Here is a 22,822-nt window from a genome sequence, read left to right on the forward strand (position 1 = left end):
ATTTGGATCTTCTGGAAAACAGTCCATGCTTTTAACCGTCAAGCCATGTCCCTTAAAATAACTTAAAAATATTCCTTTCCTGACTGTTGAAGGTGAATTCCTTTAAAGAACAACTTTCTTTTTATATTCCCAGGTAATCCCCAGCTGTGGGCACAAGATAGAGTCTAGTCAATCACAGTCCTATATCTTCCTGACCATAGAAATTGGGTGGTTCAGGGAGAGACACAGAAACCAACATCCATCATCTTTCTCAAAACAGTTCTACCTACTGCACAAAGCTGTCAATACTCATCTTGACCAGCAGGTGGCATGAGTCTGTCAGAGGAAAGTAAAGAACACTAACTCTGTCTTTAGACAGAGCCTAGGAGTATAAATTGAGCTAAACCAGATCTGGTGGCATGCAACTGTAATCCAAACACCTGGGAGAGAGGTCAGAGATTGAGGCCAGCCTGGGCTATGTATGGAAACCCTTTCTTTAAAAGCAAAACAAAACACAAACAACATCTGATACATCTGATACTAACCAAGGATGAAACTACCAATTCCCTAGCAATATTAGCCAAAAAAATGTGCCTGTCCCTTTGCATCTGGAGTTCTGGCTAGCAACCTCTTCTAGGAAACTGACCTAAGAAAATAATAAATTTGGATTGTGCTCTGCACCTTTGACCATGAAGCAGACTCAACCACTTGCCTGAGCCCCGAGTAGCTGGGCTAGACAAATGCTGCCATGCCAGCACAACACATCCAGATGGGAATTTAGAAGCAACCTAACACCCAACACAAGCACAGCAATTACGTCAATCACAATGATGTAATGAGCAGTCTTGCCTAACGAAAAGTTTGAAGAGGAAATTCAGATCCCTGAAGGAAAGGGAAACCTCACACTTTGGTAGTTGGGGCTACAATTGTCCTCTGGTTATTGAAATTCATTCTGTTCCTCTCTCATTTACGTATCATGTAAAGAAAATTAATGTGCCTACGATACCTAACAGTACACTGTATTTCTCCCCTAAAGCTCAAGGTCTACTCACTGAAAGCCACAAGGAAACACTGGAGTCCTTCTCACACCAAGCCATTTCTGGCAGAATAATAGTGAAAAATCAGAAACATTAAAATGATTACTCTCTCAGGTCAAGCGGTAGTCCACACCTTTAATCCCAGCACACGGGAGGCAGAGGCAGGTGGAACTCTGAGTTAGAGGCCAGCCTAGTCTACAAAGCTACACAGAGAAACCCTGTCTCTTAAAAAAAAAAAAATTACTCTCACCCTCTGAAAAAGTCTTTCTTCTATAAATTGCCTTGTTGTGCATGAGGTCTTAGCACAGCAAAAGAAAAACAGCCAGCCAGGGTAGCTATGCAAGCTACATTTGTGCAAGAATACTCAGTACTTTCAAGGCAATAACACTGCCTATCAGAAAACCTGTCAAAAGTATCCCCATCATTAACAATGTGAGACTGCAGTTGTAGTTTAGGAATACAGACAAGAAAAGATCTCAGATGTTTCTGCCTTGTTTTGAGGCCCAGGCTTCCCTCAAACCTATCATCATCCTTAGGCCTCTGTCCCCAGGACTGGGATTGTAGAAGTATGCCACCAATCTAGGCTTTCCCAGCAACACTTCTGATTCAAAGTTGGTTGGATCCATGGACACAGAGTCTGTGGATACATGGTCAACTATAACAGACATGGACTCTGAATGAGTCCATCAGTGCCCTCACACCATAAAGATATGTCCCTATTTTTTATCACTGAGACACATCATCTTTTGTACTAAAAAGCAGGAAGAGCAGTCTGCCTACAGGCAGTGGACTCATGCTGTTCTACTCTAGTAGATGCTCCAAATGCAAAGATACAAAACACTTGACTTTCTCTCCCAAGACTCAATTTCAAGCCTTGTGCATACAAGGCAAGCACTGTTAGCACCGAGCTTTACTCTTGGTTTCTGTGCCTGGATTTCTGACATGAAGCCACACACGCCCAAAGGGCTTATCAAATCTATCATCATGTTCAGTAAACCCAACGTGACACTTAAACAGAATGAGTCCCAACTGAATGTCTGTCAGTAAAAGAAAAAAATAACATAACCCTGATACTTGGAAAGAGCTGGCTACTCAATCACTATATAAGAGAGTGAGCTTATTACCATCCCTTAGAATGTTTTCCCCGTTATTTCAGGCTCAATAATAATCTCTTTCACAACTTCAACTGGCTAAAGAGCAAGAAGGTGAAACTGTCAATCTATGACAGGATGGGTAAAATGCCAAAAAATGGCAAAATGAAAACTATGAATTTTCTGAGTCATCTCCAGAGAATAGCATATGACAATAATACAAGCAGAGAAGTTTATCTGTTGGGATCAGAGATACAGTAAAACTTTTATTAACACTAAATTTCAGGATGAACAAAAGACAGTTCTGTCACTCAAATAACCAGAGTCTAAAATATGGGCATCATCCCCATTCCACAGATGAGGAAACTAAGACTAAAAAAAACAAATGATTTGCCCAAGTCAAGAAATTAGTAAATAGCAGAGCTGGAACTTGAATTCATGTATTTATGCAATAAGACTTACTGACTGCCCACTATATCTCAGACACTGTGACACTGTACTAGGCCCTGAGCCATCTGAATGATGGCCTAGGGAAATTCAAAACAGTCTCTCTCACTTCTTTATATGCTGCTTTAATTTGTTCCCATGTGTCATTGTGTAAGGCTCCACTGTTGACTACGACAGTCACTAGCAGCATAGCTATTTTACATTTAATTGCAAAAAAAAAAAAAAAAAAAAAAAAAAAAGAAAGAAAGAAGAAAGAAAGAAAGAAAAAAGCCAGCTGCTACAGAATTAGACTGCACAAACATGATAAAATATAAAACATAAAACATTTGGTATTGGGCAGTGGTCACACATGCCTTTAATCCCAGCATTTGGGAGCCAGATGCAGGTGGATCCCTGTGAATTCAAGGCCAGCCTGGTCTACAGAGTGAGTTCCAGAACAAAGCTACAGATAAACCCAAACCCTGTCTCAAAAAAAACAAAATAAGCCTGGTGGTGGTGGTACACCTTTAATCCCAGCACTTGGGAGGCAGAGGCAGGCAGATCTCTGTGAGTTTGAGGTCAGCCTGGTCTACAAAAGCTAGTTCCAGGACAGGTTCCAAAGATACACAAGGAAAACCTGTCTCAAAAAAGAAAAGAAAAACAAATAAATAAATATGTTTGGCTGGGTGGGTTGGGACATAATGAAAATCTCATCACCTAGTAGCCTAATGTTGGATGACTACAGTGAGTGCTACCCTAGGATACAGAGTGAGAGCTTGGCTCAAAAAATTAAAAATGGCAGTAAGCTACCTGAGCTCCATTCCTGAACACCACACACAAAAAGGCAAATGCAGTGGCTCATACCTGTAATCCTAACACTCCTACAGTTCAATGGGAGACAGAGACAAGAGTCCCCTGGAAACTCACACGCCAGCCAGCCTGGAGTATACAGCCAAACAAAAATAGGAAACAGCATAAATAAGGTGGAAAAAGAAAACTGCCTCCCAGAAATTGTCCTCTAACCTCCACATGTGCATCATGACATCCATGTATGCCAATAATAAAAAAGCATGTATTTGTATATATGTATATACACATGTATGTGAGTGTATGTATGTAGTATATTCATGTGTGTTGGTGTGTGTGTATGTGTGTTTGAGTATGTGTGTGAGTGTGTGTGTGTGTACTGTTTTGGTCTTTGTCCTTGTTTCCAGCAAGGAATCCATAAAACATGATTATCTAAGTAATAGGAATACCTTTTACTAGCTATAAGAAGCCCCCTTTGGTGTTCATGGCATTAAGGTGACAGAATGGGTCCCTAGATAGTCTTTGGGTGGGGGTGGTCACAGGAAGAATTAGTGATCCCCATCCCCATCCATCTAACTCCTGCCTGCCAGGAATGGAAGAGTGAGTGTGGAGGGAACTTCAGAACAATCCCTGCAGAGAGAGATCTGTGTAGCCCTGGGACTGGTGAGAAGCATGCAGTGCTGGGTAGGCATAGAGCATACACCAACACCTTCACCCGACGCTACTCATCCTGTTCTATGTGTCCCTTCCAGTGTTTATTCCCAAACTGTACTTCTCTCATCATAAACCAGCAAAAATAAGAAAACTCTTCTTCTGAGCTCTGTGAACTTTTACATTGGTGTCTGGGGCTTTTGTTTGCTTGCTTGTTTGTTTGAGATGGTTTTACTGTGTAGCCTTAGCTGGCCTGGAATGTATTGCATTATACAGATCAGGCTAGCTTCGAACTCAGAGATCTGTCTGCCTCTGCCTCCTGAGTGGTGCTAGGATTAAAGCTGTGCCTCATCATGCTCTGCTCAATAGGTTTTTTAAAACAGGGTATCAAGTAGTCCAGGCTGGCTCAAATTTCTGATCCCCCTGCCTTTATTTCCCATGTGCTGAGATAAAAGGTGTACATCACACCTGATCTATTCTATTAAATTACCAAACTTAAGGAGAGAGTAAAGGAAACCTCCAAGTTAGAACTGGCTGGTCATCTTTAGGAGCACCTGAAGGGTGGCAATCTTGTGGGACAGATCCCCTTTTACTATAGGATCTGATATTAATTCAGGGTTGATAATGCCAGAATTGAATAAAAAGTTGTTGGACATCTTGTTGGTGTCCAGGAAAACTAATGAGAACATATCTGTAACAATACCATCAGCACATAAAGTTCTATCGAGTGACACTCTAGAGCCAAGGTTAGGGCCAGGGAGAGGGCGGTTCAGTGGGTAAGGTGCTTACCACCAAGCCTGATGACCCGAGTTCAAACCTGGAACCCCCAGCTCTGATCTCCACTAAAATGTTATAGCATGTCCCCAAGACACAACTGCATAAACAAAACAAACAAATGTAAAAAAAGGAAAATTTAGTTTTGATCACAACTCAACAGTGGTTAAAGAATTCTGAGATCAGAATCTGAGACAGTAATTCAAATTAGCACCTCCCTGAACTAAAGCCATTACATTCTGATTGGACCACAGCCACCTCATTGCTTGGTCCTTTCAAGGTGGCACCTAATGATAGCCCTTCTTAGAGAAGCTAGATACACTATAGGGAAGCCAACGGCTCAAGTTACCCACAAAACCTACACAAGATGCTAGGATTAAAGCTCACAGTTCCCACCTAATTATTTTCCCTCCTGAGCTCTCACTGTGAATCTGGCACAGCTGTCAGACTGACAGATCCACTTGTAAGCTGTCAGCCACTATCACAGGCATTATCTGACAGGGAACAGACACCAGTGAGGTGAAAACTGACTGCTGAAAGGTAGCAGGCTTTTCATCTCCAAAGTCCCCAAAGTGTCACATAAATAAATGCCCACATGAAATTGGCACTAGCAGCCATGGAGAGTACACTAACAAGAAAATCTGTCTTTAGGCAGAAAGAGGTGTGAATCCTGGAGCGTGGGGTGAGCTCCACCTCACTAAGTCCCAGCCAGCATAAAACAAGGAACTTAATTACAGGCTGCCGACTGCCAGCTTGAAAACCACTGGTAAGCCACTTAATGCGAGGATGAAATACACCGCACAGTAGTCTCCAAGGCTAACGGCACAGCTTTATGAGCCATGGATCTACACAGCCTTCTGACAGGAAAAACTATAAAAGACTCTAGAAAGAGAGAAATCCCTCCCCTATGTCTTCCTCTCAGCAAGCCAACTACCCACGGGAGGGCGCTGGGAGGAATCAGTCTGCTCAATGTTCTTCTGAACACAAATGATCATTTAAAATACAGAGGCTGGGGTGCATACTCTTGAAAGAGGCAAGGGAGAGGCACACCACACAAATACTTTACAGCTGGTTCTTAAAATTCTTACTAATTTAGAAATCTTCCCATGTCAATAAATTGAGATCTGCCTTATTTCATGTATGCATTTTTTTGCGGTTGATTTTTTTGAGACAGGGTCTCTCACTATGTAGTTTTAGATGGCCTGGAACTCACCATCTAGACCAGGGTGGCCTGGAATTCATTCAGATCCCCCTGCCTGTGCTTTCTGAGTGCTAAGATTAAAAGTGTATGCTACCATGCCCAGCTTTTAGTTTTTACTGATTTGTTTTTATTTCGTTTTTACTGTTATGTGCATGTGGAGGACACACATGTGGAGGTCAGAGGACAACGTGCAAGAGTCAATTCTCTCTTTCTACCATGTGGCTTCAGAGTAGTCAAGACCTCCAGCTTGGTAGCAGGTGCCTTTCCCCACTAAGTGATCTTATGACCTGGACTGTGTTTCTGGGGCAGGGTCTCATAGCCCCAGCTGGTCACACTCACTGCAATACTCCTGTCATAGACCAGAGAGCTCGAATCAAAGCATGAGTTATGATGCACAGCTTTGTTTCATAGATCCTAAACCATGTGGTCCAGACTAGCTCCAAGTTCAGTCCTGCCTCTTGCGTTGTTTATGGGAATATACCACAATACCTGGCAAGACTTATTTTCATTCCCTCATTCCATAGTTTGAAGGGGCGTGTGTACATGTTTAAAGCGTGTGGCAGTGAGTTTGCAGGTGCACATGTGCATGCATGGGCCAAAGCAGGCTTTCCTCTATCACTCTTTACTATAGTGCCACGAGTCAGGGGCTCTCACTCAACAGGAAACTTGTGATTCAAGCTAGACTGGTTGGCCAGTGAGCTCTTGGCAGCCACTGTCTCTGCCCTCCAATGCTGGGGTTACAAGAATACATGCCATGCCTGGCTTTTGATGTGCGTTCTGGAGATTTGGGCTCAATTCCTCATGTTTCTAACACCATTTCCTTAGCGCCCCCTCCTGCCCCCCTCCACACAGGGTCTCTCTGTAGCTTTGGAGCCTGTCCTGGAACTTGACCTGTAGACCAGACTGGCCTTGAATTCTCAGAGTTCCACCTGTCTCTGCCTCTTGAGTGGTGGGATTAAAGGCGTGTGCTGCCATCTGGCTCCTTAGCTTTTTTTTGTTGTTGTTGTTGTTGCTGTTTTGTTTTGTTTTGTTTTGTTTTTTTTGTTTTGAGACAGAGTAGTCTTTGACTGTCTTTTAACTTGTGGCATTCCCCTTCATCTGAGGCTTCCTGGGTACTGAGATTACAAGCTTGGGCCACTACATACTGCTAAAATGCTTCTCCAGTCTTTTTAAAGCACAAACACCAATTTAGTGCTCATTTAGTAGAGGCTGGTAAGCCTCAGATCAAGGCACACACATAGTGCACATACATATGTATTTGCAGGCAAAACAAAACTCGTTATCCCTATTGCTAATCTGAAAATAAAGTAAAGCAAACAAGCAACTATCTGAAGAATGTAAGCCCTAGAGTGGGAATGTGGTGGGGGCCATAGTAGAATGAGTGCAGTGGAAGGTGCTGAATTCCCTGCTACCGGCTCCCACCTTGCTTCCGACAGCCTGGGATTTTGATAAAGGCTCCATAGTCTGTCACCATAGCAACCTATAAAGACAAAATAAAAAATCAATATTGCACAACTGAGAACCAATCTTTCCTCTTTATATTTTCACAGAGGATTTCAGGTAATGCAGACCAGCCTCCAGCTCACTGAGTGGGCATGACTGAGCATGAAGTAAACTGCCTTCTTCCCAGACCCTTTCATCCCTTCACCTGAAGCAATCACCGTTTCAGCCTCATCTCAACAAAAGGACACAAGATGCTCACTTGCTCTGATGTTCACTAGCATTTAATATTCACTGCATACAACACTTCAAAAAATCCTCATGGCTGCACAGAGTTGATATTGTCGTTCACATAAGATAATAAGCAGATGCACGGAGAGACTACCCAAGTCCAGAACTCTGGAATAGCAGCCCTGGAATCTGAACTCAGTCTTAATTACACAAGAGCTGTTCCTGGATTCCTTCTCATGATAAAACTGTAAGGGCCAAAGACAATGTGAGGGCTGTGATGTCAGACATCTGTTCTCTCCTGGAGTACGCATGGGAACATCCAAAGTTGCAGATGAGACAACAGAAAGAGTGAGGACTTCGCAGCGGAAGGTGTGGCTTCTAATCCTAATCATTTCCTACCTGTGGCCTAAACTCCATTTGCTGCTACAGGTAGCAAAAGATAAACACTGTGTACCTGGCACTGGAGTCTAACACAAGATGCACATTCAACAGTGTATCATTCTTGATAACTTGTAATTCAAGACTAAGTACAGAGAGACTAAGGCTGATAGAGTCAAGCTAGGGGCAGAATTTGGGTCCCTGGAGCCCCAGGTCTCCTGCTTCACCAAACATCAGTATTACTCACTTCAGTGTTAGATGGTATAATTTTTTTAGAATTTCATTCTCCTCTTTATCATTGTTTACTCATTATATTTTTTGGTGTTTTGTTTCAATACAGGGTCTCACATTGTAGCCCAGTCTGACCTGAAACTCATGGTAATCCCCAGGCTCAGAATCTCAAGTGCTGAGAATGTATGCACAAACCACTATAACTGGCTGTCTGCATGTTGTTGCTTTTTTGAGACAGGATCTCACTATGAAGCTCTGGTTGGCCTGGAACTCATTATGTAGGCCAGACCCGCCTTAAACTCAGAGATATGCCTGCCTCTTCTTCCTAAGTGCTGGGATTAAAGACATTCACATTTAAAAAACAAAACAAAACTTTTATGTGTATGGTATAGATGTTTTGACTCCATGTATGTCTGTATACCGTGTTCTTGGAGAGTCCACAGAGGCCAGAAGAAAGTGTTGGATCCTCTGGGACTAGAGTTACAAATGTTTGTGTGACACCACATGGGTGCTGGGAATCAAACCTGGGTTTTCTGGAAGAGAAGCTGGTGCTCTTACCACTGAGCCATCTCTCCAGACCAATGCATTAAAACAAACAAACAAACAAAAAAAAAACAACAAAAAAAAACCCACTTATTTTGTGTTGTGCATACACATACATGTGCCATAGCATGTGTATATGGAAGTCAGGGAACAACTCAGAGAAATCAGTTTTCTCCTTCCATCAGTTAATTTTAGGGATCAAACTCAGGTGGTTAGGCGTGGTGGCATGTGCTGTTACCCATTGAATTATCTTGCTGACCACTCTACTCATTTTCAAATGGAAACACAGAGACAGGATGCTTGAACTAATTCTCTAAGACACCCACAAAGGAAGGGTTATAACCCTAAAGTTCTATACTCCTGGGATAAACAGACTAACAAGCTATGAGAAGGCAAGGATCGAAAAGTTCCAAAACAAAAACAAACAAGCAAACAAACAATTAAGAAAGATATTAAAGGGGCTGGAGAGACGGCCCAGTGTTTACGAGCAGCTGTTGTTCCCGGCACCCACACAACCATCAGTAACTCCAGCTCCTGGAGATCCAGTACCCTCCTCAGGCCTCCACAGGCACTGCATGCATGTGGTACATAGATGTATGCAAACAAAACATGCTTGTACATAAAATAAAGATAGATATGTTTTTAAAAGAAAGATATTAGATACTAGCTGCTCCAGCCAAGCACAGTGGTGCACACCAGCAGATCTAACAGGAGGGATGGGGGAGGGGCAGTAAGTATGAAGCAGGAAGACTGCCACGAGACCAAGTTTACAGAAAGTGAAATCCTATCTCAAAAACAAAACAACAAAGACATCCTCTGGTCTAATTCTGTCATTTTTCAAATGAGTTAAGATCAGAGCTAAAAAGCACTTAACCACATTCACAAATCAATTTGTTCTATGTGAAAATGGCCCCAGATGAAGAAATGGTTCCCTTTTTAAAAAATTATTCTATTTATTTATTTTAGGAATGAGTATTTTGCCTGATGCAAAACGTGTACTATACGCATGCCTGGTGCCCAGACAGGTCATGGAAGGACACTGCATCACCTGGAAGCAGAGTTACAGATGATTGTGTGCCACCATGCCGGTACCAGAGAAAGAACCTGTGTTCTAGGTAAGAACAGCAACGGCTCTTAATCACTGGGTCATCTTTTCAGCCCTAAGACTTTCCACTTTTAGTAAAAATAAAAGCAAATGTTTTCTTTCTGTCTCACCTAAAGCGCTTTGATTGACATTTGCTCTAGGATTCAAAAAACCAGGCTGAGCAATCTCTGTATGGTATTATTAAGGAACACAGTCATCGGAAAAGCTTAACAACAGCATCTGGAAGTTAGGGCCCAAACCACCTTGTTGCTGTAAATCAGGACAAAATAACTTCTCAATCCCGAAGCTCCAGGGTCACATTATTGTCTTTAGAGGTAATAACAGACTTTAATTTTGCCTCTCCCAAAAGGAAAGGTTACTACTGTGCTTCAGAATAGACACTTTCAATTCTTCAGTAAGGAAAAGATATTCTAGCACCAGGTGTTTCCATATCACTGTGTCTCCTAGGGTACAGTCAGAGCTGAAATGAACAGGATGGCACCTGTCACAGATGAGCATGCAGTCTTCCTGGGTCCCAAGAATAATCACTCAGAAGACTCAGGAGGGCAGAAGGGGAAAATTCAGCAATTACTCAACTGAAACTCAGGGCCTGGGTAAAATTAATTTCCATCTTTAGATAAGAGCCTGCACTGGTCTTGAAACTTGTTCTCATAACGTAAACGATGAACCTGAGGCTCAGAGTTCCTGGTGCAAAGTGAGACAGTAGCACATCCAGGCACAGAAGAGTGATTTAATTTTACTCTAGTGATATTTCTACCACACCAACACTAATCACCCTCCAGCATTTCTGACAAACCCTAGCTCTCATTGCTATCCTCACACCCTCACAATGTTTAATAAGACACTGCAGCAAGATCTCAGAGGACAAAAAGAGAATGGATATTGGCTTCTCATCTATTCAGTCTGTACTCTGCTACCATCGATGCTCAGCCCATTAAGAGATAAATCCTAGAACACAAGCTGGACCAGTTTCTCCAAGGACAACCCGTCCTACCAGCTGCAGGCAGTTGTATTCCAATATTTATACAGCAGCTATGTATGCCAGGTACCAAGCCAGAGTTTGAAATAAAAAACAACTTTTAAAATACAAATGGCTAACCTGTTTTTAAAAGAACATGGATGGCCAAGATAAATCACTACAAGCAGTTAGTGAATAAAACTATTACAGTGCAGCATGAAAACACCCTGATTTACCATCTACCTATCCACTGCCACTCACTTCAAACAATTCTCTCATGCAGCTTCTGGTTCCTCCATATATTTCAGTGCAGTCATACAACCCCAGCTAGAGCTTGGCGAGAGCAGACTTAGAAGACTTAGGACCCTACCTTGGTCATTCCTTAATCACTGGGTGGTTTCTTAGCTTCTGAGAAGCGAGACTTAGCCTCTAAAAGGAGTTAGTTTTATGGAGATAATCATAACATGGACTGTGTGTATGTGTGTGCATGGGCATGTGTCTGTGTGCAAACACACTTTAGGAGTTCATCCTTTTTTAAATTTTGTTCGTTTGTTTGCTTGTTTTTAGATAGGGTCTTATAGTGTAGCTCTAGCTGGCCTAGAACTTATTATTTACAGCAGGCTGGCCTTGAACTCAGAAATTGGGCTGCCTATACCTCTCAAATGCTGGAACAAAATGTTGAGACAGTACACCTGGCCAATGTTTTCAATCTTAATGTAACTGATTCTGCATGTAAATATTAGCTGATAAACTCACTCTGTAGACCAGGCTGACCTCAAACTCCCCTGGCCCTGCCTCCCTTGGATTAAAGGTGTACACTATTACACCTGACTTGTCTTTTCTTTTAATTGGTTTGTTCAAGACAGAATTGATGGGGGAGGTCTTTCTGTATGCTGTGAATGTTTCTCTTATTGGTTTGGTAAATAAAGCTGTTTTGGCCAATAGACAGGCAGGATGTAGCCAGGTAGGAAGCATAGGCAAGACTACCAAACTAGAATACTGGGTAGGGAAATACTGAGAATTGCCAGGGAGATGCCATATAGACACTGAAGGAGTAACACGGCGGAGCATTACAGATATGCCACAGCCAAGTGGCAATACGTAGTTTAATAGAAATGGGTTAATAATTAAGAGAGAGCTAGCCAATAAGAAGCCTGAGGCATTGGCCAAACAGTTTATAATTAATAAAAGCCTCTGTGTTTATGTGGGACTAAGGGGCTACAACACTAGATGGGACAGAAACCTCCATCCACACAGAATCTCACTTCGTAGCCCAGGCTGGCTTAAAGTTCCCTTGCATGAACTTCTCAAGGGCTGGGATTACAGGTACACACAAGTTTGTCTGGACAACAGTGCTCTCTTACACCATGTGCTGCTGAAAAAGCAATCAAAACTATGAAGTCCTTTGGCATTCTGGAGGTGGAGGGGAGGGAATCACAAGTTTACAAACTCCAAGTCGGCCTGCACTACACAGTGACTTCTAGACTGTCTAGTGTGTTGTCAACACAGCACAAGTTGGAGTTATTTGAGAAGAAGGAACCTCAACTGAGAAATGCACCCACCAGACTGGTCTATGGGGCATTTTCTTGATTAATGATTGATATGGGAGGTCCCATCACACTGTGGGTGGTACCACCTTGGGCAAGTAGCCCTGAGTTGTTTTAAGAAAGCAGGTTAAGCAAGCCACTGGGAGCAGGGCAAAGCTGCCTCTGCTTCCATTCCTATTTCCAGGCTCCTACCTAGAGTTGCTGTCCTGACTTCTCTTATGGACTGCGATATGGAAATGAAACAAACCCTTTCCTCCCCAAGTTGCTTCTGGTTAAGGTGTTTCATCAAAGCAACAGAAATCCCAAGAAAGACAGAGACCAACCTAGATTAGCTAGTGGAGATCCTGCCTCAAAACAAAGAAAAAAATAAAAAGAGGTTGGGTATAGTGATGACACACACCTTTAATCCCAGCACTCAGAAGACAGAGGCAGATGGCTGAGGCTAGACTGGTCTAGAGAGTGAGTTCTAGGCCAACAAGGGCTACAAAGTGAGACCCTGCCTCAATAAATTATTTTTTGAAAAGCCATGAAGTTCTCTCTTCCCCCAGACCATCCTTCTTAATAGTAACTTATAAAAAACACATATTAAGCTAATTGTAGTAATTCATGCTTGTAATTCCAACATGTGGAAGGCTGATATAGGAGGACTATATCAAGGCTTGACTACAAAACAAACTTGGGACCAGTATAGGCTATAAATTGAGACCTATCTCAAAATCTCAAAATTGACCAAAATCAGGGCTGGCAAATGGTCACCAAGCCTAACAATCTTAGTTGAACTCCTAATCCTCCATCCCCTCAGTGCTAGGACTATAGGCTTGCACTATCACACCCTGTTTTTGTGGTGCTAGGGACAGAACCCAGGGACCTCCTGCATGCTGGGCAAGTTTTCTACCAACTGAGCCACATTCCTAGCTATGATCTGTTTTTGGAATATTATTCTGGGTGCAGTGTCATGAACAGATTGGAGAGAGGCTGCACCAGAAGTGGGAAATTCCAGTCAGAGCCAAGCAAGAGATGAAGAGCTTGGACTAAGGGGTAGCAAAGGCATAAATAAGCATGTAGACTGGAAATATAATTAGGACTCAGAGAGGAACTAGAGAGGGAATCAAAGGGTGAAATTAAGGACAATGACAAGATTTCTAGCTTTGGCACCAAATGGATAACAATTCCATCTGCTAAAATGGAAAAAGACTGGTAAAGAAAGCTAAGTTAGAGATGCTTTCATGCACTAGAATGAAGGTGTCAAGCACACAGAAGTCTGTAGCATAGGAAAGGCTGTATGTACATGAGTACCACAGGGCCCAGTGCCTTTCCCATTCAAGATAGCTTCAACTTTACAAGAGAATAACCCCAGATGCTTTCCTTCCTCAATGTTCTTAATATACTCTAAAAGGGAAGTTTCAAAGTGCAAAACATACCTCTCCTTGAAAAATAGTATAGAGTGCAGGCAAGTTTTCCATGGTCTCAGGCCTTCCTGAATTCATCCTTAACATTCTACGGCTCCTCCATTTCTCTTCTGCTAAAGCTAATTCAAATGTCCTTTCAGAAAGAAACAACAATTAGAGAGACATCTGTATCAAAAAAGAAATGAGGGGCTAGGGACAAGAGTTTTCCTGTGTAGCTCAGGCTGCCCTTGAACTTGTGGAGATATCCCTGCATCTGCCTCCTTGGTATTGGGATTACAGGCATGTGCTACCTTGATTGGCTTTGTTCAGGATAGTTTTCTGTTTGTGTATAATATATATCAAATCTAGATCTTGCATATGCTAAGCAAGACTTGACTACTGAACTGCATCCCCCACAGCCACTGTTTTGAGATGTGGTCTCACTACATTGCCCAGGCTACTTCTAGACTCCTGTTAAGTCCTGAGATGAAGCAATCTTCCTACCTGAACCTCCCAAATCACTACCACAGGGATGTGCCATCACACCTGGGTGGTTTCATTCTTTTTATTACTACTATTGTTATTCATTTGTCAGGGGAAGACTTTTGGAAGAAAGGGTATGTGTGCCTAGATCTGATACACATCAGAAAGAGACATCTCAGGCCAGGGTGGTGAGGGATTTAATTCCAGCATTTGAGAGGTAAAGGTAGATCTCTGAGTTTGAGGCCAGCCTGGTTTACAGAGTGAGTTCCCAGGACAGCCAAGGCTACATAGAGAAACTCTGTCTTGAAAAACAAAACAGAACAAAACAAAAAGGCACGAATGTAAGAATGGTAATAAGAACGAAATACATGGTTTTTTTTTGTTGTTGTTCCTTTTCTTTTCCTTCCTTCCTTCCTTCCTTTTCTTGGTGGAGATAGGGTTTCTCTGTGTAGCTTTGTAGACCAGGATGGCCTGGAACTCACCTGCCTCTGCCTCCTGAGTGCTGGGATTAAAGGCATGAACCACCACTGCCCCGCCACAAAACACATCTTAAGACACAGGTTCTGTTCTTATTATGTCACTAATGACTAAAGACTTTTAGGGGTCAGATCACTAAGCTTATGCCAGAAACCTAACAACGAAACCAGGTGTAATGGCCCTTGCCTGTATTTCCAACAATCCTAGCACTAAGGTAAGAGCCAATCATGAGTCTGAGGCTAGCCTGGGGTACAAAGAAAGTCTGAGGTCTATGATTGGGGATACAGCTCAGTAATAAAGTACTTGTTTAGCATGCATTATAGTGAGGTGGGGAGAAAGAACAGAAAGTTTGAAGACAGCATTATAGTGAGACCTTGTCAGAAACAAACAAACAAACAAAAAACCCAAACCCTAGCAACAGTAGAATTTACTTGATCCCAGAGACTAACCATCTTAGCCAGAATTCTAGACAGAGATCTGGAAAACATCACAAAGAGAAGTCTTTAATCCCAGCACTTAGGAAGCATAGGCAGGTAGCTAGCTCTCTGAGTTTGAGGCCAGATTGGCCTACAGTGAGCTGCAAACCAATCAAGGTCATACAGTAAAAAGGGAAATTTTATTTATTTTATTTTACATGTGTGCAGGGGCCACAAAAACTAGAAAGGAGCATCAGATCCCCTTGAACTGGAGTTAAAATTGGTTGTGAGTCATCTAATATGGGCACCAGGAACTGAACCCTGGTCCTCTAGAAGAGTAGCAAGCTTTTTTTCTTTTTTAAGACCTACTTATTTATTAGATACACAGCATTCTGCCTCCACGTATGCCTGCAGACCAGAAGAGGGCACCAGATCTCATCATAGATAGCTGTGAGCCACCATGTGATTACTGGGAATTGAACTCAGGATCTCTGGAAAAGGAGTCAGTGCCCTTAACCTCTGAGCCATCTCTCCAGCCCGAGTAGCAAAAATTCTTGATGGCTAAACTGTTTCTCCAGCCTCTCTATGTGTTTTTAATACAAAATATAATATAAAATCTTCAGAGGCTGGTGAGATGGTTCAGTCATAAGGTGCTTACTATGCAATTATGAGAACCTGAGTTCCATCCCCAGCATCCAAGTAAAAAAGCTGGGCACAAATGTGCGTGTGGGCTTGCTATCCCAGCTCTCAGGAGGCGAGAATAGGAAGGTCCCTGGAACATGGTGACCAGCAAATCTAGTTGAATCAATGAGTACCACATGTAGTGAGAAATACTGTTTCAATGAAGTGGAGAGTAATTTTAAAAGACCACCAATATCAATCTCTCATCTCCATATATATGCATGCATACCTGCACGAAAACATGTACACACAAATAGAAATACACAGGATGGAGGCTAATCTGTCCATTCTTGAGAAATGCCTCATGAAAAGTTATGTGATCTCATCCACAGACTTTCCCTTCTTCTTGTCCAGCATCCCTTGCCTGACATGCCAGAATAGGTATTATTAATTTGAATTCTATGGTTCTATTAAGAGACCTTTATTAATCCCTGCAATATTTGAAAAGTTAATTAGTGAAGTATAGAATCTGTAATAGCACTGGGACAGCTAAAATGAGGGCAGACATTACAGTTCCTCTCTACACAAAATCATGGAAAGAGCGATACACCAGGAAATAGATCTAAGCTGTTTCTTGCAAAATTAGGCTGTGAGAGTGTGAAGAGGGCTGGAGAGATAGCTTCAGCAGTTAAGAGCACTGGCTGCTCTTCCAATGAAGCCAGTGTCTATTTCCAGCACCCACATGGTAGCTCACAACAGTATGTAACTCCAGTTCCAGGGGATCTAATCCCTTTTTCTGACCTCTTTAGGCACCAAGCTTATACATGAAGCACATACATACATTAAGGCAAAACATCCATATACATAAAATGCTAATTCTAAAAAACAAACAAACAAATCTAAAGAGTATCAAGAGCTACTTCTAAAGCTTCCTTTACTTTTTCTTTTTGACAGATCCTAAATAGCCCTGGTGGTCCTGGAACTCTATGTAGACCAGACTAGTTTCCAACTCACAGATAATCCACTCACTGCCTCTGCCTGCTGAGTGCTGGGATTAAAGGTATGCACCACCACCACAACCAGCCTAAAGCTTTTTTGTTTGATCCTCCCACAGAACAGAAACCTTATGAAGTTTTTCTTTCTTTCTTTTTTTTTTTTTTGGGGGGGGGGAGGTCTTTTTTTTTTTTTTTTTTTTTTTTTTTTTTCAATACTAAGGACTGAACCAAAGGCTTCATCCTCAGCCCCTGGCTTTGTGAGCTAGAATGTCACTATGTAGGGGCTCACTATGTGAGATGCCTCAGAGGTTGAAATTAAGTATTACTTTTCCAGAGGACTCAGTTTGGGTTTCTACATGGTGGTTCATAACCATTCACAACTTCAATTTCAAGAGACCTGATGTCCTCTCTAACTACTGCTAGCACCAGGCATTCATAAGGTACAAATGCATATATACATGCACTCAAGAGACAGAGGTAGGTGGATCTCTGAGTTCAAGGACAGCCTGGACTACATAGTGAATTCCAGGACAGCCAGAGCTACCCCCTATCTTGGGGGGTGGGGGGGAAGGAAAGAAAGAAAGAAAAAGAAAAGTCAATGAGACATTCAATTGCTGTTCCCTCCCCTCAGATGACCTTATCTTCTGTCAAGCTGACATGAAACCAGTCAGGACACTAACACACATAAAATTTATTTTATTTTATTTATTTTTTGATACAGGGTTTCTGTGTAACAGCCCTGGCAGTCCTGGAACTTACTCTGTAGACCAGGCTGGCCTAGAACTCACAGAGAGCCACCTGCCTCTCCCTCCAAAGTGCTGCAATTAAAGGTGTGCATCACTACCACCCAGCTACAAATAAATTTTTAAAAAACATTAAAAAGGAAAAAGACTACCACTATGTACCACAAGCTGGCTTCAACTCAAATTCTACTGGCTTTGCCTCCCAAGTAGTGGTATCACAGGCATGAACCACATCTGATTCCCTGTGCAATTCAGGAAGGGGGATGAAATAAAGTGTCACTCTAGCAGCCTGGCATAGGTTAAAAATCACAGTGTTGCCCAGGCTAGGCTTAATTTTATAGCAATACTGTGTCAGCCTCCAGTGTTGGTATTAAGACTATAATCCTCCCACCAGAAGGCACATGCCTTTAATCCCAGCACTCCGGGAGGCAGAGGCAAGCGGATCTCTGTGAATATGAGGCCAGCCTGGTCTACAAAGTGAGTTCCAGGACAGGCTCCAAAGCTACACAGAGAAACCCTGTCTCAAAAAACAAAACGAGCATAATCCTCTCTTTCATCCAGTCCATTACCAAATCCTATCCAATTTACTTCCCAGCTATCCCCATTATAATGTGAAACTGTCTTCAATCCCATCTCCAGCTTAGCTCTCACTGACATTGCTGATCAGAACTACTGTGCTTGCTTCCAAAATGGCCCATTTGCCTCCAATAAACCGCCCATCATCTCTCCAATCTTATAACACCATTAAGCATGAAGGAGCAAGCCATCTCCATCTCCACACCCCATGCCCTGGGGAGGGAAAGACAAAACTTTCATTGGTTTCATATTCATTGTAAAGTTAAAGCTACAAATTCCTGCAACTCTTCATGATCTCCAGGTTCATCTCATACCATACTCTGCTTCAGGGGCTCTCTCAGCACAATGGCTCTTTGTGCCTCTTAGTCATCTTCTTCCCAGATGATAGGGCACGACTGCACACGCAGTTCTGTGAAGAACGTTCTGCCTTCTTCCTCTCTTCCCCCAATTAGAACTGTCTCATCAAACAGCAACAGTTCAGGCATCTTTTCCTCTGAAAACCCTTCAAGCTCATTAGCTACTCATTGCATGAGGCATGGCTCTCTTCGCTAGTCTTCCAATCAACTGGTGAGATTTGTTTAAAATGTTTCGCACACACACCCCAGGAGACACTAAAGCCCTGAAGTTAAGGACCACGTTTCTTCAGTGTTCTCCAACGCCCTGCACGATAAATATCACTTGTGCCACTTACTAGGCCTGGTACACAAGCATGACTCTTAGATTTCTCAACAAAATTGTGCTTTGGAGGAGCCATCGGAAATTTCCTCCATCACTGTCTGTCTGGGGGCATAAATTAAGCTTTAAAAAAAAAAAAAAAAGACGACTAAAGCAATGGTATAAACTAAGTCCGCCTCCTCAGCCAAACCCGGCACTGAAGCCGGGAGGCCGGGAGCCGGGCATCACGCTAGCATAGCGCTAGAAGCAAAAGCGGCGTTTACAGAGCAGCTGGCTGTCAAGGGAGAGTGGCCTTAGGGTTCGAGTTCTGCGGTCAGAGATCCCAAAGCTCCGCTCTAGCCTGCCAAGGGACTACTTTTTCCGGGAACTCCCCACCCCCAACCCCCGGCAGGACCGTCAGCTGAGAGTGGTAGGCTCAGGCCTATCACCTAGTCGCTGATTAGAACAGCCACCCTCCTCGTTCCCCACAGACTTACTCCGCGCCACCTCCTAGCCTGGCAGCCGCTTCATCGCCGGGGATGCCGAACCTGCTCAGCTCGTTCCCAACCCACAATGCACAGCGCGCCTAAGGCGGGACGTCAGCTACACGCTCCAATCCCAGGGTGGAACCCTCGTGGCGTCATCAAGAAAGGACCAATCGCAAGAGTTCATTCAGAGGGCGTTGCAGAAGGGAATGTTGGGAGCCAATTGGTTGCTCTTTTCCGGAAGTTCTGGAGGAAGAACTCTGTTGGAGCCAATTGCGCGGCGCCTGCGGCCGGCGGCGCGGTCAGTGGCGGCGCCGAGGAGAGTGGTTACCGCCATGATCGAGCAGCCAAAGCGCAAAGGCCCGGAGCTGCCACTGGTTCCTGTCAAGCGGCCGCGACATGAGTTGCTATTGGGAGCGGCCGGGTCCGGTCCCGGAGCCGGACAGCAGCAGGCGACTCCGGGAGCTTTGCTGCAGGCGGTAAGTGGGGAGGCATCCCGCCTTCGGCCCTCCTCTCCTTAACCAATAGACTGTACCTGCGCTGCGGGAACGGAAAGACAGTGAAGCTGAAGTTAAAGCAGGCCTCTGTAAAGATGCTTTGTGTGCTGCGTCTGTTTCATACTTGTTTCCCTCAGGGGCTCCTGCTTTCAGCCTTTCAATCATTGAATCGTTTAAAACCGTGGCCTCAAAAATCAAGATCCAAACTTCCGCATCCTAAATCTTCAGGGATTCAGCATAAAATAAACATTCAGAAAAGTTTATAGAGTGGACGAATGAATGAATGGAGAGGGGAAGAAGGGGAATTAATGAAACAGGCTCGATTTGCTACCTGGTACATTTTACTTTTCTCTGAATTTACATTGTTAACAGTAAATTAACATCCGGTGGCTCTTGTGCTAAATGTTTTGCATGTGAAAATTTCATTAATCATGTTAACAGCCTAAAAGGAACTGTTATTTTGCATACGGGAAAGCAAACTTCTTTGAGACAGAACCTATGCTCTTAACATTTCTTGTAAAATAGTTATTATACCTTCACTACTATGATACTAGGATCAGATATGGAAAAAATGTACCTTCTGTCCCAACTCTTTAAATTCTGCTAGTGTGATTTTTAAAATATATAAGAAAAATTAGCAAGTGGTGTGGGGCTGTGGTTGCATCTTTTCAGGAGGCTAACAAGAAAATTTTGAGGGAAGGAGTTGGAGGCCAAGCCTGGGCTGATAGTTCTACTTGTCAAATAAAAATAAATGTACTGCCAATAATCCTGAAATGTCTTTGGTAGATTCCAGTGTACTAACTTATTTTTTTTTAACACAGCAAGATCCCTAACTCAAAAATAAATAGGAAGCTGGACACACACATTTATAATCAACAGGAAGCTGAGGCAGGAGGATCAAGGGTTCTAAGCCAGTGTAGGCTATTATAGAAAAACTCTCTCTTTTGTGTGTGTGTGTCTGTGTGTGTGTTTCAAGACAAGGTTTCTCTGTAACTTTGGAGGCTGTCCTGAAACTAGCTCTTGTAGAGCAGGCTGATCTCAAACTCACAGAGCTCCGCCTGCCTCTGCCTCCCTAGTGCTGGGACTAAAGGCATGCGCCACCATTGCATGGCTAGCAATCCTTACCTCCTCGTCAAACCACTTTTATTTCATCTAGCATCATTGCAAGTTGGGCTTATTAGTATTTCTGGTTTTGTCTTTGAATTGAGGATCAGTTATTAATCTGGTAGTCAGGGGAATCATTAAAACATTAAATCACATGATTCTCTGCTGAAAACATAGTGTTGGCTTTCTGTTTCATTCTGAATTAAAGAAACATCAAATTCTCTGTAATAATTCCCCTTTTCTGTGCTCATCTACCTGTTTTCTAGCATGTCATCTTGCTCAAGTAACACCAGCATGTGTTGTTGCATTTTGTTGTTGTTGTTGTGTTTGCTGGAATGTTATTCCAAATGCCCACATGCTTAACCACAGATTCTTTCAAATCTTTGTTCAGATGCCAGTTTTTCAGTGGGCTCTCCTGACCACTGTATTTTGAGTTGAAGTATCCTGTACTCTGAAACTCATATTATTTCTTTACATTGATTGCATACACTAGGTGTTTTACTTTTTTTTTTTTTTTTGTTTTGTTTTGTTTTGTTTCTCTTCCCATTCTCTCACTCACTTTCCAATAGAATGAAAGGTTCATTGTTTTATTGAGTGCTGCTTCCCCAGTACCTAGATATATTAGGTTTATTTTTATCTCTGTGTGTATCTGTATATGGTATATGTGTTCATCCCATGTGTATGTGGGTATTCTCATGGGTCAGAAGAGATTGTTTGATCCCCTCAGTCTGGAGCTACAGGTGTTTGAAAGCTGCCTAGTGTGGTGCTGGGAAATTAATTCAGGTCCTTTGGAAGAGCAGTAGGTGTTCTAAACCACTGAGCCATCTCTGGCACATGTGCATTATTTTTAATAAGTACACTAGATGAATATGCTCATGGTACATTATTTGCATTACTTTGTATAGTTAATACATGATAATAAAAAATAAGTTAGTACACTGGAACCTACCAAAGAAATTTCAGGATTATTGGCAGTCTACTTATTCTTATTTGCCAAGCAACATTGTCAGCCCAGAGTTGGAAGAATTGCCAAACATATGCTTAATGTCCAAGACCCTAATCAGAAACTGCTTTTCCAAACTGAGCATAGTGATTCATTCACACTTGTATTACCCACACTCAGGAGTACCGAAAATTTAAGACCAGCCTGAGCTACACATCAAAAGCCCTGCTCACACCCCAAAAGTCTATTTTGCATAATAAGTTGTACCATACAGGGTTTTTCAAAGGCTAGTTGGGTGAACTAGAGTGAGAAATGTTGTTCCGCACTCCCAGAGCTTCATTTCTTTGGGGAAAAAGAAACATGTCAGCAGTAACATGAGGAAGGGAACTTCAGGTAGTAGTGGGGCTTTGACAGAGTGCAGTGGACCTAATGGAATACTGGTGGGGTGATGGCTTCTACTTGAGTTTGAGTGTTAAAGAAAGACTCTGCGGAGGAAATATTTCAAAGGAGCCCAGTAGGAGGAGAGCTCTGTGGGAGACATCTTTCTTTGTTAAGATCCTGAGACATAAGTTAGGTCAGCATGACTAAGCAGTCAAAAGTTGATTTTGGAACAAAAGCGGAGTTGGGTAAGAGAGTGGTATGGTTTATCCAGTGAGAGGCAGGAGTTCTGTGAGCAGAGGTGCCATTCCCTAGCCCAAATGAAATGCCTACCCCCGATTGTACAGCTTCCTTTTACTGTGTACTGTGGCTGCCTCATACTTCTCTTTGGTTTAGGGACCTCCAAGGTGTTCTTCCCTTCAAGCCCCAATCATGTTGCTCTCAGGACACGAAGGAGAAGTATACTGCTGCAAGTTTCACCCCAATGGATCCACCTTGGCATCGTCAGGATTTGACAGACTCATATGTAAGGCACAGTTTTTGAATCTAGAGTTACTGCTCTCTACTAGATAATGATTTTTAAAAATTTTGTGTGCCAGAAAGGTTTCAGACATCAGTCTAAATTTGCAGTTTAAATTATAGGGATAACATACTAAAATGGGT

At 42.8% G+C, this 22,822-nt stretch overlaps 2 protein-coding genes across 5 annotated transcripts in view; one reads left to right on the plus strand and one right to left on the minus strand.

The window, feature by feature from the left end:
* The window catches only part of Zcchc17 (zinc finger CCHC-type containing 17), a 41,161-nt gene extending 21,774 nt beyond the window's left edge, over window positions 1–19,387 (minus strand). Inside the window, exons 1-3 of one of the 4 annotated variants that reach the window (XM_051188927.1) lie at window positions 19,250–19,387; window positions 13,821–13,941; window positions 7,389–7,446 (exon numbers count right to left, since the gene is read on the minus strand). In XM_051188927.1, the coding sequence (XP_051044884.1) occupies window positions 7,389–7,446; window positions 13,821–13,895 (133 nt within the window). In that variant the 5' untranslated portion in view covers window positions 13,896–13,941; window positions 19,250–19,387. Of the gene's footprint in view, window positions 1–4,780; window positions 4,803–7,388; window positions 7,447–13,820; window positions 13,942–18,412; window positions 18,552–19,249 lie in introns of those variants that run through there. The other 3 variants (XM_051188928.1, XM_051188929.1, XM_051188930.1) reach the window with 3 other exon arrangements.
* A 147-nt stretch (window positions 19,388–19,534) lies between these two features.
* Snrnp40 (small nuclear ribonucleoprotein U5 subunit 40) overlaps window positions 19,535–22,822 on the plus strand; it is a 32,472-nt gene continuing 29,184 nt past the window's right edge. Inside the window, exons 1-2 of the mRNA XM_051188932.1 lie at window positions 19,535–19,716; window positions 22,556–22,685. Coding sequence (XP_051044889.1) covers window positions 19,573–19,716; window positions 22,556–22,685 — 274 coding nt within the window. The 5' untranslated portion in view covers window positions 19,535–19,572. The remainder of the gene's footprint in view (window positions 19,717–22,555; window positions 22,686–22,822) is intronic.

This window comes from Phodopus roborovskii, unplaced genomic scaffold, assembly GCF_943737965.1.
Source record: "Phodopus roborovskii unplaced genomic scaffold, PHOROB, whole genome shotgun sequence".
NCBI lineage: Eukaryota > Metazoa > Chordata > Mammalia > Rodentia > Cricetidae > Phodopus > Phodopus roborovskii.